At 38.1% G+C, this 15,792-nt stretch overlaps 1 protein-coding gene across 3 annotated transcripts in view; it reads right to left on the reverse strand.

The window, feature by feature from the left end:
* Positions 1 to 14,942, reverse strand: part of VRK1 (VRK serine/threonine kinase 1) — a 36,664-nt gene extending 21,722 nt beyond the window's left edge. For 2 of the 3 annotated variants that reach the window (XM_064512099.1, XM_064512100.1), the window contains exons 1-6: positions 14,814 to 14,942; positions 8,221 to 8,389; positions 6,345 to 6,400; positions 3,252 to 3,344; positions 1,880 to 1,949; positions 1,401 to 1,488 (exon numbers count right to left, since the gene is read on the reverse strand). In XM_064512099.1, the coding sequence (XP_064368169.1) occupies positions 1,401 to 1,488; positions 1,880 to 1,949; positions 3,252 to 3,344; positions 6,345 to 6,400; positions 8,221 to 8,389; positions 14,814 to 14,936 (599 nt within the window). In that variant the 5' untranslated portion in view covers positions 14,937 to 14,942. The remainder of the gene's footprint in view (positions 1 to 1,400; positions 1,489 to 1,879; positions 1,950 to 3,251; positions 3,345 to 6,344; positions 6,401 to 8,220; positions 8,390 to 14,813) is intronic. The other variant, XM_026111356.2, reaches the window with a different exon arrangement.
* Between the last annotated feature and the right edge of the window lie 850 nt (positions 14,943 to 15,792).

Genomic DNA, 15,792 nt, shown 5'->3' on the forward strand with positions numbered 1-15,792 from the left:
CACAAAAAGAAACAACAGAAAGTTACTGACTTGTACTTAACAAAGTATTTTATCTATACGTTCATTACACAAACTACAAAAGAAAAGATCTCTCTCAAGAGACAAACTTCAGGTTCAGAGAAAACAAATATATGGCATATACTTGACATTTTTTTATATTGTACTTCAACTCTAACTTATTTCCTTTACATCAGCCTGTCAAAGATTCGTCCATCAAAAGAACTGCTCTTTATGTCTGGCTAGTTATGCGATACAAAAGCAAGTACCCATATGGGAAAATACCTGTGCTGTAATTCACTATAGGAAGAAACAAGTATCAATGGCTTACAGACATATATTCTTGGTTTTATAAATGACTGAATAACTTAACATGGTCACTTTTAAAAGTTGGTTTCTCTGATTTGTAACCTTTCTTTCAACTCACTAAGAAAAAAAACTCACTTGCCAAAGGTGTTTTGACACTCATTGCTATAGTTGAATTGGTTCTATTAGCATAAGAGCCTCATACATTAAACAACAAATATAACAAAAAGCTTACTTGGAAAAAAAGATTCATTTTTTATGTTACATTTACTTTTGCCTCTCAGAATTAATATTGTTTTTAGATCAGATTACTTTCAAATTTGAGGCTCCATTGAAACAAAGCAATTTCTGGCACACTAGGTCATACATACCAACTACCCCATTCAGTGGCCCATACAAAAAGCCTGTCCTACTGCAAGCTGCAGGAGAACTAGTAAAATTTCTTTGCAGCACAGCTATATAGAGAAGTCCGCTGGGAAATCAGGACTGATACATAAACATGCATACCATTCAACACTAAGTAACAAAAACCCTTTGTGATATCAAACAATACTAAAAAGTATCCTCAAACTTAAGACAAATTTAACATGAGACTAGCAATTATTCTAGCTCGCAGATTAAGTCAAAAAGCTATCCCTAGAGAAAAATCAAACAGGTGTAGAGACAGCACTAAATCCTTTCTACGCATGAGTTAAAATACTCTTAACTGCACACCATGCCAGAATAAGTAAAAAGGAAAAACTTTGAAGATAGTCCTATCAGTCAAGGACACCTACATTAAAAGTTGAATTTATTTTAATTCAAGGATGAAGAGCTTCTAAACCACTGATATATACAGTTACCCTATTATGCTGATGCACAAGACAAATAAGAACTAAATCAGTAAGAATACAAGACACAAATATGAATAACAAACAGAACACAGATAGAATGCTTCTATTCCTTATACATACACTATTATGAACACAAAACTACGCAACATCAAAACTAACAACATGAAGATAGGTGGGAAATGTATCTTATAAACCAGATTTGGTTAAATGGAATAGCAGTGGATTGAATAAATCCCAATATGTGCCAACAACAGATAGATTTACCTGTTTCCACTTTTTTCATGCAAGCCAGAACCCCAGTATCTTGGGACACCTAAATATTTCAGTTTATAGGACTTAGTCCACTTCTGAACTAAAAATACAAATAAAGGCAAATTCATGAATTCATATCAGTAGAGACTTGCATAAAAGGCAGTACTCATATCACTTACAGTTTCTGCACACATGTAAGCTAATTATCATTTTATGGAAAGTAGTATGCAAACTACACTGGTAAGTAGGTGACGCATCCTTTACAGGGACAGACACAGCTAAAAGTGTATTTAATATCATTAGCACAGTTATTAAGAACATCTTAGCAAAAAAACTTTGATTTTATTACATGTCTGAATTAGATTTTCATCATTTAAAAATACCTTCAAAAATGATTTAAAAGGATTCCTTTTAAAGATCCACCTTATTCCTGTAGGCTTTATTTTCCTAGATGCTGTAGTTCATTAAAAACATTTTAATAGACTGCTTACTTTCATCTGGCTTAGCAGCTCGCATGTAGAACTTTAACTCAGTAAAAAGAGGTCCATTCTGGCTGGGTTCCTTCAAGACAATTTAAAATTAGTTAAGAACTGCTGTGTTAGTAACTAATAATTATTAAAAGCTCACAAAATGTAATGTTCACTCTGTAAAAGCATATTCTCCCTCCTGTGCTCTACCCAGTGCTGATAATTTCAATAGACTACGTTCTCTTTACAAAATAAAGATGACTAAGCAGTTATAATAAATTGCTTAGCATTAAGGGTATCAAAAAATTCTTTCCCACAACAAAAGACCAAAGAATAACAAATTAACTGAAGTGTATAGAAATATTATCGGTAAGTGACAGCAATAGTTTTGCAGAGAATATTAAACATTCATCATCCCGGATTTTCCAAATTAAAGCTGAACTGCATCAACTCTAGTAGATTTTAGTAATCCTAAAATAACACCTGAATTCATTTGATGGAAAAATATTAATGAAAGTTAAATTCTTGCTGAACATAAGGCATTTGTCCCCTTCACACATTAGCTGATCAAGGCAAGAATTATAGAGGATTTCACAATTTCTCTTAACAAACTGAATTATGAAAACCATATATATTTTGATTTAAGCATCTACCTTGTGTTTAAGCTAACATAAGGTATTTTGATTCCATTTTCTAGGGACAAATCTGTGGTAACTACATATTACAAGTAAAACGTTTGAAAACACCAAAGCTCTGAAATACTACAAGAATTACAAGTGAGTGCTTGCCTTAACTATACACTTCCAGAAGTCAGTGTAGGGGGGTAAAAAAAAAAAAAAAACCCTGAAGTTGTGATTTCAACTCTCAATTTTTCAATTTTAAAATAATTGATTCCGAGATAAGTTTCAGCAATTTATTTTATGCTAGAGGTACTCATATATGTCCAAACTCATTCCATTTCAGTGGAAATACCTATTTTGGAATATCTTAGGGTTTAAAAGACAAACAAAAAACATGTATGTGATTACTGGTAAAGAAACCCAGAGAGAATGCTATCACGTATATATTAGCAAAAGTTTCAACATATGTAATCTTAAACCATTTTAATTGTAACTTTTAAATGCAGATGCAATGATCCAGGAAATTGTTAAATGCCAGAATACACTGCTCAGTTAATATGGGTTTACTGCTGCCTGACACTAATGAAGCAATGCAAAGAGATCAAGCCCACTGATGAATGTGGCCTTTAATGTGCATCTGATTTATTAGGTGAGAGGTAGAGTAGGAAAACCAGTCAGAATAAGACCAGATATCAGCTTTGGCACCAATCGTAGGCCCAGACACTGTAGTAGAACGTTACTACCCGTCTCCACCTCACTTCCTCCAGCAACATTACCCCAAAAAACAGTGGAGCCAAGACAACAGTTTTGCAGCTCCTCTTTGTGGAGCAGACCACAGGATTTGTTCCGACCAGTATTAAGCCACGAACCTGCAAAAAAAAACTACACCCACTAAGCTAAGCCCAGAAACTTTGGAACATGCATAACAACTTTCAGTGATTTTATTGATCCACCACAGACAACAGACTAGTCATACATAGATTACATACACAGAGGAAAAGGTGAAATCTTATACTGTAGGTATCCCAGATACAAGTTACCCGATGCAATCATCTTTTTCTGTGTAGCATAATCAATACTCTAAATTAATTAGGACATAGGTTATACATATGATTTTGACTCAACTTACACAGATGAAGAATGTTATTGTGTTACTAAAATGCAGCAAAAAAGTGCAGATGCTAAAAATCTTAAAGTTTTTAAATATGTTATCTAAAAACATTATTTCTATGGGCTGAAAAAAATCTCTCTGGTCAACGCAAATGTTGAAAATCTGGTATCTTTTCATACTTGAGGAGCTGGATAGCTGATTTAAACACAAAATAGAACTCAGCATCGGCTACAGAGCTGTTTCCCCATAATACAGTTAATTCTACGCACAGGTAAATAAATGCAAGTACTATGTTAAAAATGCTCATGCAATGATGTCCAATATTTGCATACTAGTCAACTTATAATACACTAAAATCAGACATTGTTCAAACTCAAATTTCCACAGTTTTACAACCAGAGTCATTCTAAATACACTCATAGTTGGCAAAACTGAAATTAAAGTCTAATTAGAAGTCATACCATAATGAAAGAGATTATGGAGTACATGTCAAAACTCAACTCAATTTCCTCAAGTAATATTTTAAAAATTCTCATGTTTTTCAGTCAGCAGTTTAACAAAGTGTTATTAAGCTCTGCATCCACTCCTGCCCAATGACATCTGAAAGATCCACATGTTAAAAAGCATTTATTAATAAAAACTGATTCATTTCGTACTATTTAGACATCAATAGTATGAGGATATGTCAAAGACTAAGCCAATTTCCATCCCGCTTTAATAGCTTAATTTGAAGAACATTATGATACAAGCACATATTTTGTTAAACATTAATAATTGTTCAAAGCTGTTAACCACTTGGCTTCAGCTGATGGATCAAATAGGAATCACCCAGAGCATCAGAAAATAAGCCCTTATTAGAAGTTGCATTATACTAGGCTGTAGAGGCATAGAACATTATGGGTCATTTGTGAGGGCAGCACAACAACTGGGCTACACTTTATTGCCATAAATACAGAATTACAAAAAACAAATCAAAAGCGAGTAGTCATGAGGGAGATTTGCAATGGAGGTATTTATAAATTGCTGTAAAAAATGAATCTCAAATAAAAACAACCCAAAAGATGATGTGATAATTCTTAGAATCAGAGCCCAAAGCAGAGGAGAGGAGAAGCGGAGGAACTGGAAGAGAATCAGTTTGAAGCTGGAGGAAAGAGGAGGATGGCAATTGTGCACAGCAGTAAAATAACGCATATCTGACAATATTCCAAAGAAGTTAAGCTGGTTCTTCCACGAAAGTCAAGGGGTTCTGCTTCCTGGCCAGTCTGAATTTAAGCAGGAGCCAGGCACTCAGGAGCCACCACCTCTCAGAAGCAAACCACTGCTGATAACCTGATTATCTCTTATTTGCCACCAACAGGGGCAACAGTTCCTGCAGGAATGGGCACTCCCCGGCCTCAGACAGGGCAAGCTGGACATTGCCACCGTGCAAAAGCTACAGGCTGGGGCTCCTGATCTCTGTGGAACTGCTGCTCACACACACCTAAGGCAGCAGTAAGGTGATGCTGAAAGTGTAACAGTTTGACACTTGCATCACAAGTAGTGGGTTTTTTTCAGTAAGTGACAACATTTCCAAAAGAGAGTCATCACTAACAGTTTTTTGGGCTATTGAAGCAGTATCAAAAAGACTATTCTTGATATTTAGAATTGCTTGCTACAGGGAAATTCTAGATTAAAGACACGTACTAAGTACAATGTTTTTCACTCCAAATTAACCTGATCTTTTAGTTTGGGGAAAAAAGGTTAAGAGTATCAACATATTTACATAACCAGCAAACTATTAGGGCAATGCATTTCAGTATTGCTATACAGTTTAATAAACAGAAGATGAAACCATAGCGCTTTTGAACTGTGCGGAAGAACTAGTTTTCCACTCTCTGAAGTTCTCATAAAATTTTCTGCTACCTCCTTTTGTGATAGGATTAGAAAAGTACCAAGATAATTAATAGTCTGGAGATACCACAGCTATTCCTTTTTTTTTTTTCATCCAAGATTTTACCAGGAAACCACATGTAATACTAGGCTCTATTCAAAACAATCAAGCAAAATTTAAGAAAAATAATTTTATATATCTACTTTAGAAAAATAAAATTTTACCCAAATCAAGTTAACTTTTAAGATTTAAAACAAATAATTTATTTTCAACTAATAAAAAGATTTTACTGCTTTACTGCAAGCAGCTAGAAAAAGAACCATCAATAAGGCTTTGTCTTCTATCTAATCATTAGGTTAAAAAAAATTACATGTCAATACCACTTTTACTCAGCAGAAATTAGAAGTACGTGTGTGTTTTATGGTGAAACATTTAAATGACTTTATATCTGTGGGGACCCTGGGAATCAAAGTTTTGCTGTTTCAACTCCCAAGCCATCTGTCAGCTTACCAACATCCAGTGGTGAACAACAGTTCACACAGACTCATTGCTGAATTACAGAAATTCCTCAAAAGCTATCTAGATTTCATTTATTTTGTGAAACTTGAGTTTTTTGCAGCAAACGAAACAGAATGTGAACCATTTCAATCCTTCTTCAACACCACCATCATTCCATCATCCACCTTCATATATCACTGTCCCAATTTTCAGCAGAGTTTCTCTGCATCACCACACCAATTTTCATGTCGAGTCTTAAACAGAGGACACTTTGACAAAATATGCATATATAATTGCATTACTTTTAGTGAGAGGCTGCTTTAAATTACACGTGCTATTCTAGAACGAACATTTTCAAATTCTGAAATAAAGATTCAAATGCTCTCTTACCACTTTTACAACATAAGGTGCATCACTGCCAACCGACTTTGAAGAATTAACATCAGCTGTTGAAAAGGAAGTGTTTATTAGTAGTGTGAAAGGAAACTATCACAAAACATACACTTCCGTGCTATGCAGCATGGACTACCAAATGATAGAGTAATTAAGCACTGACATGAACATGTATATCAGCATGTAAGACGTTGGTAAGAGAAATATTCTATATTGCAAGACTACTCAACATTGATGTGGTCTCATAATCTCCCTTCTGTTTGAGAAGAACAGGCAGTTCACTATATAAAAAAGTTTCTTTTTAATACTCAATATCCTTTTTCTAGACAATAACATTTCTTTCATTTCTAAAGACTGTGATGAATGTACACAGTCGTGGATATGAAGAAAAAAAGAGATCCTCTCTACTATTTTGCCATGTCACATATCCAAAAGTGATTTTCTGTTGGTACTGAACTGCTGGCTGTCATAGGAGAGACAAGTACAAGGGGCATCAAGTTAGGCAAGCACCAAGTATGGAAGGAGTCAGGGGCATGGCTTTGTGCAAATGATGGGTAAGCAATCGGAGAGAAGGCAAGCTTTGGCTCGAACAAAGCAGGAATTCTTAACACATGGAACGACGTGATTTGAATGAGATGGAACTCCAGTCTCAGTAAATTTAGAAGCTCAGTGAGCAAGACCGAGAAAGTAGCAGAGGGATTCTTTGGCAAGAAGCAGCCCACTGGTCCTGTCTTCAGAATGGTTCTTAACCCCCTTATGCTGCAAGTATATAAGGTGTATTTGGAAACAGGATAGATACTAAATGATTATTATTATTTTTTTTTAAATCAGCATGCATGCCATACAACTGTCTCACCCACGGGAGCAAGAACATAAACATGTTGTAAAAACACCCTTATTAACATGATCACCTTAAATATTATCCCTTCAAAGTTCTTTGGAAAATTACTAGGGGTAAAACAGGAAGTCCTTTTGATTCCCTGAGGTATTCTCAAGGTCCTTCTTCTTTGTTCATCTATTCAAAAAACAGCTATTCTGATTCTAAGTATGGAAAACTATTAAAAGTTTTCCTTAAATTCAATACACGTCACAAAGCAAGATCTGTGCTCATGCTTTAAATAGTAAGGTCCAATATTTCAATCTGTTCTGAATATTGGTTGTGTAATAAAGTTTATGACTTATGTCAGAAGTTCAGAATGCAATGAAAAAGTCAAAAGCAGCACAGAAGTCAACAGCTGTTTTTTGATGGCTGATCAATAGTCTGCATAAAATGCGTTTAGACAGTTTCTGTTCAGAATTCGTGAGATAAGGATACTCATGCAAATATTCCTTCTTTCAGCCATACCAAAGAAATCTAAGTAAGTACTGAATTATCCTTTCACTGTTAACCAGGGGTCAATGAAAATCAGAACTGAAACAACACCCAGGCAACATGGGGACATTTCAATTCCGTTGCTCTCAGTATCAGGCATCTTTCACAATTTACTTTACAAACGCATGACTAAGAAGTTACAGCAGTTATGCAAGAATATGAGAATTACAAAATCTGTCTACAAACATTTAAAAATATTACAAAGAAAGAGCATGATTTGCAAAGCATAAAGACTTAACTGAAATCATTAAGAAAAACAAACTACCACTCTGAAACAGCATATTGATAACTGCAACCTCATGCAACCACAATATCCCCAATGAGCACTTGTCCACTCCGCTCCATTTTTTCCAAGAAAGTGAATGAAGTCACAGTTCTGTTCAAACAGAGCAACTGAAGACACTCTGCCTTTATAACTCTGGCTCAATCTTTCATTGCTTTGAACAATGACAAACATTTCATTCTCCATTTTAAAATTTTACCAAAAATAACCAAACTTACCAAGATACAGGCGTCCAAAGCCTCCTTGCCCTATAGGGACACCTAATTTCCATTCTTTTTTGGTTATATCTGCTAGAACCTCTCCTACAGCAAACTCTTCAGCAAGTTTCCTCTTTGCAGGAGCTCTTTTTCCAGAAGTCTTCTTCATATATGGCATTTTCACTTGAGGCTGCAGGAATAATAAAATAATAATAATAAAAAGCATAGGTCACATGCTGAGCAGAATTATTTTCACATTATGTCATATGCCAGTTTTTATGCTTCCTTTTGCTTATGACAAATTTCCACATAAGAAATAGGGATTAAGTTTTAACTTGCTACCACAAAAATATTTTAAAAGAAATACCATAGAATTCATACCAATGAAATTACTTAAGTGAAAAACAAGTAATTTTTCAGGCATAAGAAAAAATTCTGAGAGCAAAAATCTTCACAAGAGAAATCTATTAGAAGTCTTATTATAATACACATTAGAAAAATCACAAAATCTATTGTAGTCAATCGCAACCAATCACAGTTCTAGACTTGACAAAGAGTGAACTAATGAAATAAGACTCATCAGTTTTCTTGGAGTAAAATTTTCTTAATTTTGAAATTTCATCTAGTCCAAGGCTTAAATAAAAATAAGGAAAGGTATTAATGGTTATACCAAAAATAGAGAAAGTAAATCTCAACATTTCTCAGTGATTCCTCTTAGCTATCATAATAGCAGAAAAAATATTAAATTATTCACACTGTTAATGAATTTTCCCCTTATACAACTGCAACCAACAAAACTGAAAGTCTGCTTATTGTTCTCAGGACAGTATTTAGTAGATCATTAACATATTAGTAAATAACCATCCATTTTGAGATCATGGTGTGAAAGTATTATCCATGCCAACCTCCCAAACCTCAGGTCCTATATCAAGAATGTTTTTGGAAATAACATAATGACTTACCAGAACCAAACATGCATGTCTTTCTCCAGAATAGATTTCATTTTGATTACATAAATTTCTTTCTTTTTTTAATCAGCACTAGAATAAGAGCCAGATTTTGATTCAAAAAAAGAACATACTGAATACTTGGCCATGACATGGTAAAGACGGCACTAGATCTCTGCACATAAAGAACTTCATGATTTGTTTTACAAAGAGATGATCTTTTCATCTACCTTATGAAGAAGAAAGTTACTTTCTAAAGGGTATTAGGTCTGACTGGTGTGTTGGGGGTGAGGTTGTTTGTTTTTCTTGGGAAAGAGGGAAGGAACATTAATAAAAATATTACACAATTGAGGAAGATTCTGGATAGCAAAGTATTTTTTTCTCCCCATTTGCCTAGCTATTCGATAGAATAACTCTAAGTCAAATGCGGTTACTTAATGTCAGTTTTCTTCTTTTAGTTCTAATGTTCTTCCAGGACTTTCTTATTTTCCCAGACAAACAGAAAATCATGCAATTACAAGAGCAGTTCCAAAAATACTCCTCTGCCCATTAACCCCTTTTTGAGTAGTTTTTCAATAATTCCTATTCCTCAAATAATATCTCTCACCTAACTAACTTCTAAAGAGAGCAGCACAGACGAATTTCTCTACTTATACTAAATAAAACAGTAGCTGTCAAGGGTCCCAAAAAACTTTTTCTGTTCCCTGCTACCTGAGCCTGCAGCCAGAACACCATGGTCATTCAGCATAGGAATAAACATAGAAGAGAAGGTATTACATCCCATGCCAAAGAAAAGTTCTATTTTTCAAGGTCCTTGTTAATGAGAGAAGTATCTTAATGTCACAAAACCATGCCTGAATACTCATGGTGGCTAAATGAATAATTGCAATAAAAAATATTATGAAATATGCACATTACAGGAAGAAACTAGTACTTATCAAAAACTACATGGCACAAGCTTCCTAATTTTCACAAAACAAGATGTTTTAATCAAGATACAGTTTTGACATTCTACACTTAAAAAGGCTAACTTTACCCATAGATTTCACTCCGTCTTAAAGAAACTCCTCTTCACACCTGTCTTTTCTGTCTTCAAGGTGAAATATACTGTAAGACGACACCGTCTTAGAGAAAGGTTAGAGAAAGAAATGAGACTTCCAAAGACCAAATGGAATTTCAGCTAGTTCAGCTCAGATGGTACCAAGAGGACCACGATGTGGAAGCACCAGAAGGAACAGAGTGTGGTAGGAATGGCAGTGTGTTGGTATCACTTAGAATAGCAGGCCATCAAGATGACAACACACCTGTAAGCAGTTTCTCAGGACACCCACATCAGAAAAAGGAAGGCTAGACTAGAACAACAGACTGACTGAAGCCACTGGGGATGATGGTGGCAGGAAGATAAACAAGGAGTCTGGAGCCCAAAAACTGACTGCACTCAAGACAGTGCAAAAATCATCAGTGTTGTCTGATGACTCATACATGGGACAGGATGGAGGCACAAAAGATCACAATCACCATCAGCTTCTAAAGGTTACAAAAATGAGCCTGAATATGAAATGAGCATGTGGTCCCCAAGCTAAGAACAATACAAGAGACATGACAAAGACTTGACAGACTGCATTGCTTGACCTCTGTGTTACTACAGATAATCCTGGCCAGACCACTTGGGCAGATGCACTTAAGTGCTTGAATTCTGGGCAGACCCCTTGGACTGGTGCATGGGTGCTTGCAAGCATACTGGTATGAGAGGGACAGTGACTGAAATCAGTTTTGTTTTTAAATGATTTCACCTTACCCTCTTCTATAATCTTGAATGGAGCTCTGTAACATTAACTGAGCTCTGGTGCTACAGTACTGTGCAACTTCTGTGTCCATTTTGGGTGCATAAAGCTATGAAAAAGTCTGGAAGATGTGATATAATTAGTCAATTGAGCTTTGTCTTAAGTTAAAAACATGCCTGTAGAGCAGCAAACAAGAAAAGTAAAATTTGTATCTGCTTTCTGAATAAAACTAGCAAGCCAATGAAACAAAACTACAGATACACTTCACATCTTTGCCATTCAGGGTCAGTCTGTATTTTTTTTCCTTATTTAATGTGATCAATAATTATATCCCTGAAGTATTTAATCAAAAAAAAAAAAATGATGACATCCCTTTATCCATAAAAAAGCAAAAATTCAAAATGGACATAAGTTCGAATGTCCCCAGCTGGGAACCCTGCCCTTAACAAATACACTAGATACACATACATGGTTTCTTAGCTGTCTATATTCATACCCATCTGTTAAGATGGCACTGTGCCTACTTACAAGTTGATCAAACTACCAGTAGGCCATAGGTGCCAAACACTGATCGCTTTCAATGGGCAGCATGCATGAGACGAGGCACTCACTCTTTTGCAAAAAAGCTGTTATCTATGGAATTACTTGAGCAACAGGCACAGATCACATTACTCTAGATAAAGCACTTCACAAATATTTTACTGTTTGAAATCAGAAGTATCTGCAGATTGCAAAAAAATTTACAGGAAAGTATAAGACTGAAAAAAATGAAAAAAAAAGGCAATGACTTTTTAGTACAAATTCTATCATTCCATGTGAGTTCAAATTATGATCTAGCAAACGTGAGTAGTTTGTCAGGAAACTTATGAACCAACATGATGTAGCATCCCTCACTGTGCTTTCCACAGCTCCAATAAAGTCATTTACTGCTCCATAAAACGATACCACTCATATTCTCTATCTTTAAAATACAAATTCAGTCCATGTGATCTTGAAATGGGAGGGAATCGCTTCTCTCCTCCTCTCTCTCACACCACCACATTGGGACAAAGTTAGTAAAGACTATGATGGTCACCTGCTGAACCATCTACAGAATTTTTTGCAGCACTGAAGCTTTTTCATCCAGGATCTGAGAGTCTAAAGAAAAGAATGGTCTTGCAGTTAAGCACAGAACTAATCAAGAGATTCCTGAATTTGACACTTACATCAAAACTCACCTTCACCTTTCCTGCCTTTCAATTACCTCTCCCCATCAGTAAATTGAAATATTTTCTATCTCACAGGTATTGTGAAGCTTAATTTATTAGTGCTTGCAAACCTTGCTGAAGTCCTTGGAAACAGATTGCCATAGGTGTCAAGTACTATACTATCATTCAAGTATCAAACAGACCTGACCCTGCTTAGCTAAAGGTATCTGACAAGAACAATTTTCAAGGTGCACGACTAAACAGCAGCATTTTATGTGGCTACAATATGCTCAAAACAAAGACTTTGCTATGAATGAGTATGAATAACAGAAGTTTATTTGTCTAAACTCTCTCCAAAAGCCTCTTTAGCACTGCAAAGGTTATTTCTCCTCCTTCTCCCTAATAAAACATCTTGGAAGAAACTGAATACACTGTACTTGAGATATGCAGACAATTTTGCATCAATAGTGCGATCGGTGGTGTTATCTTTACAAATGCTGTCTGCAATGGTTGCTACTCTAGCTACACTTGAACTCTTAGAATAAACATGAATAGCCACTTCTCAATTTGTGCTAGTTTCCATTCTCAATAAAACTCTGAAATTAATATAAATCAAATTTACCTTGAAGGAACTATTTCTGCTGTGTGGCAAATCAGAATGGTGAGCTTCTTCCTGATCCTGTTCTTTTATTTTCTAGAAACTGTCATTTTTATGGTTGTTTATCTCAGTAGGATCTACTTTCATTTTCAACACAGAGAAGGCATGCTGCTGACCTGTGCTCCTTTTCACGAATAGGTATTCTCAGCAAGACCTAAAAATCTACAGACACTACTCATCAGTCATAGCAAGACCTTTATGTCTGCCTGCAAAAAGGGAAATAAAAACAAAAAACCAAAATGCATTTTGCTCAAGGAGGGAGAGGGGAAACAACCTGACACTTCCTTAAGACCTGTAAATACTGCTGAACTGTTTTGCAAGAGGAAATACCAAAAAAGTACCCAAGGTAGCATCAATGGAAGTAAATAGAAGAGTCACAGAATGTCCAACTTACGCAAGAAAGTCCTTATTCTCCATGGTCTATTTGAATACCATGGTAATCTCCATTCCTGGAGCTGACAAATGATGCTACTTATAGGGGAAAGGGACTTAGAGTGCTTTTGATAGGAAATAAGAAAACTTATTTTTAGACAAAAATGAATAAATGTATGTTGGTAGACCACAATTTATTAGAACATTTTATTAAAATAGCATCATTGTGGTCAAACTGAATATCTTGTTTTGACCAAGATGACTTCTCTTAAAGTTTCAAAACGCAGCTTTTGCGGAGATAGGAAACAGTGGAATCACTGCATTACTAATTCATTTTAAAGGATCTTATCCACAACCAATTTTCTTCCTTCCTACAATACTTAAGATTCTCCTCAAATTCGTGAGCATCATTCAGATAATTCTTGCAATAACAAGTGAGCTCACACAGTGAGCTTTATAAGATGTCACATCATCTATCACTCCAAACCATCTCACTTCTAAACTACCATTAAGGACCCATGCACGTGAGTAAGGCACTTAACTCAAGGGCTTTCTGATATGCTGGCATACTGTATAAAAATCAACAGCTCTGAAATTCATTACAAATCCTACCTAATTTGGGGATTATCCCCGAGAATGAAGTGGACAGCTTATTCCCACAGAGAGAGGGCACAAGTTGTATAAGTCTTTTAACACAGTAATAATTGTGGTCTAACACTGTAATAATCGTGGGAAGCTTTCCAAAAGCTTTTATGTTCTTGCTAATAACAAAAAGAGCCTATGGATCCCTTACAAACTAGTAAAAGCTTTAAGCACAAATTGAAGATCAAAGAAGGCAATAGGGTTTAATCTGTCTGCAATTGGAGAACTCCTAAAACAAGAAAGGTGAAGGGTGAGAAATATGAAGTGAAGAAAAACACAACCACTGATAGAAAGAAACCAGCTTAGCCCAGTTTTTCTTATATGATGGGCCGGACTGGATTCAGAAACTGCAGATTTTTTTTATTTGTGATTTGTAGGTTTGTATTTAAAAGAATACTGTGCCCACATAAAGGCAAAATTCTGTAGGGCCTCCCAACCAGGGAAATATTTCAGTTGTTGGCCACCCCAGGATGTCCCTGCAGGTGACAAACCTGCTACTGACACGATATCTTTTTCTCCTCTTCCACCTTACCTTAGTACTAAGAGACACGAAGGAAGGCAACTTTGGCCGCTGCCACCAGAGGCAGCTTTAGAGCCAAGGCCCCACGCAGGCGGGTGCAGACCTCAAGGGTGAAACTGAGAGAGCTCTTACCCGCCTGCCCCAACCCTCTCCCTCCCTGCCGACTCAGGGAGGGACCCCCCGCCTCAGCCTCCGCCCCACGGGTGGCGGGGGGGCAGGGAAGGGGCCTCCCCCCACGCCAAGGGCACGAAAGGGAAGGAAAGGGCCGGCGCGGGCCCCGGCGGTACCGGGAGCCTCCTCAGCGAGGGGGACGCCACAGCGGGGAGCGGAAAGCCCGGGCGCAGCCCGCCAGCAGGGCCGGCCACGCACGGCGGCCCGGAGGGGAGGCCCCGCAAACTCGGCTCCTAAAAAAAAAAAAAAAAAAAAAAAAAAAAAAAAAAAAAGAAAAAAACCCAAGAAAAATTTAGAAAGGGAACCCCCAAAGCCGCCGCCGGCTTCAAATACCTCCTCAGTCCCCGAGGCCCGGCGCGCCGCTCCTTGCGCCCCGTCCGAAATTCCCGCACTGCGAGGAGCCCTGAGGCGGCCCGCCCGCCCCGGCGCCCACCTCCCACCATCGCCCGCGCCCATTGGCCGTCGCTCCCCGGCCGCCCGCCCCCGAGGCGGCAACGGCAACGGGCACGCGCCGCGGCGCTGGGGCCGCTGGGAAACGTAGTCCGCTGCCGGGGGGAGATGGCCCCGCGTGGGGCGGGGCGGGCGGTTGAGCCCCGGGACGGGGTGGGAGGAAGAGCTGGAGTTGTGGGAAGGGGGGTTTGTGAAGTCTCAGAGTTTTACGCCAAAACAAGTTGGGAAAGGATCCTCCTTCCGCTCTACAAACTGCCAGGCGGGCTGGCATGATTCCTGGAGGGCGGCCATACCTCAGCAGGTCTAAGGCGCCCCAAACCAGCTGCGCAGCCTCCTCCGCCGCCTCCTCCTGCCCTCGAGGCCGTGGCGGAGGGGAAGGGATGGGCTGCCGCAACGTGGCAGCAGGCCCAGCCTTTTCAAGCGTGGATTTGGAGCATTGCTTTTGAGGGCGGTTGCCTGGGAGCTATTCGTAGCCGGGAAACGCGGAGCCGTCCTTCCCCGGAGGTGGCCCCTTGGCACAGGGGAGGCTTTGTGAGGCAGAAGCCTAGTGGGACAGCCCTGCCTGGGGGACAGGGCCAGACACGTGCCAGCGGTGTCCTGGGGACAAAGGTAGCACGGCAGTTCCTCCGTCAGGCACCACAGGCTTTGGTGATTTCTGCTCATGCCGAAAACAACCCACTCTTACCGTCCCACCACTAGAGTCTACACTAGCACATAATCTTATTAGGAGCATGAAGTTTCTATAGCTTCTGGTTTTACATATTACAGTCTTCTAGGCTTGGGTGGGGGCGGTTCCACCTGCTCTGAAGAAGCTTTTCATGTATCTTTTAACAGCCTGTATTTATTCAGTCTTGATTGATTT

The sequence above is a fragment of the Dromaius novaehollandiae genome, chromosome 5, assembly GCF_036370855.1.
Source record: "Dromaius novaehollandiae isolate bDroNov1 chromosome 5, bDroNov1.hap1, whole genome shotgun sequence".
NCBI classification, from domain to species: domain Eukaryota; kingdom Metazoa; phylum Chordata; class Aves; order Casuariiformes; family Dromaiidae; genus Dromaius; species Dromaius novaehollandiae.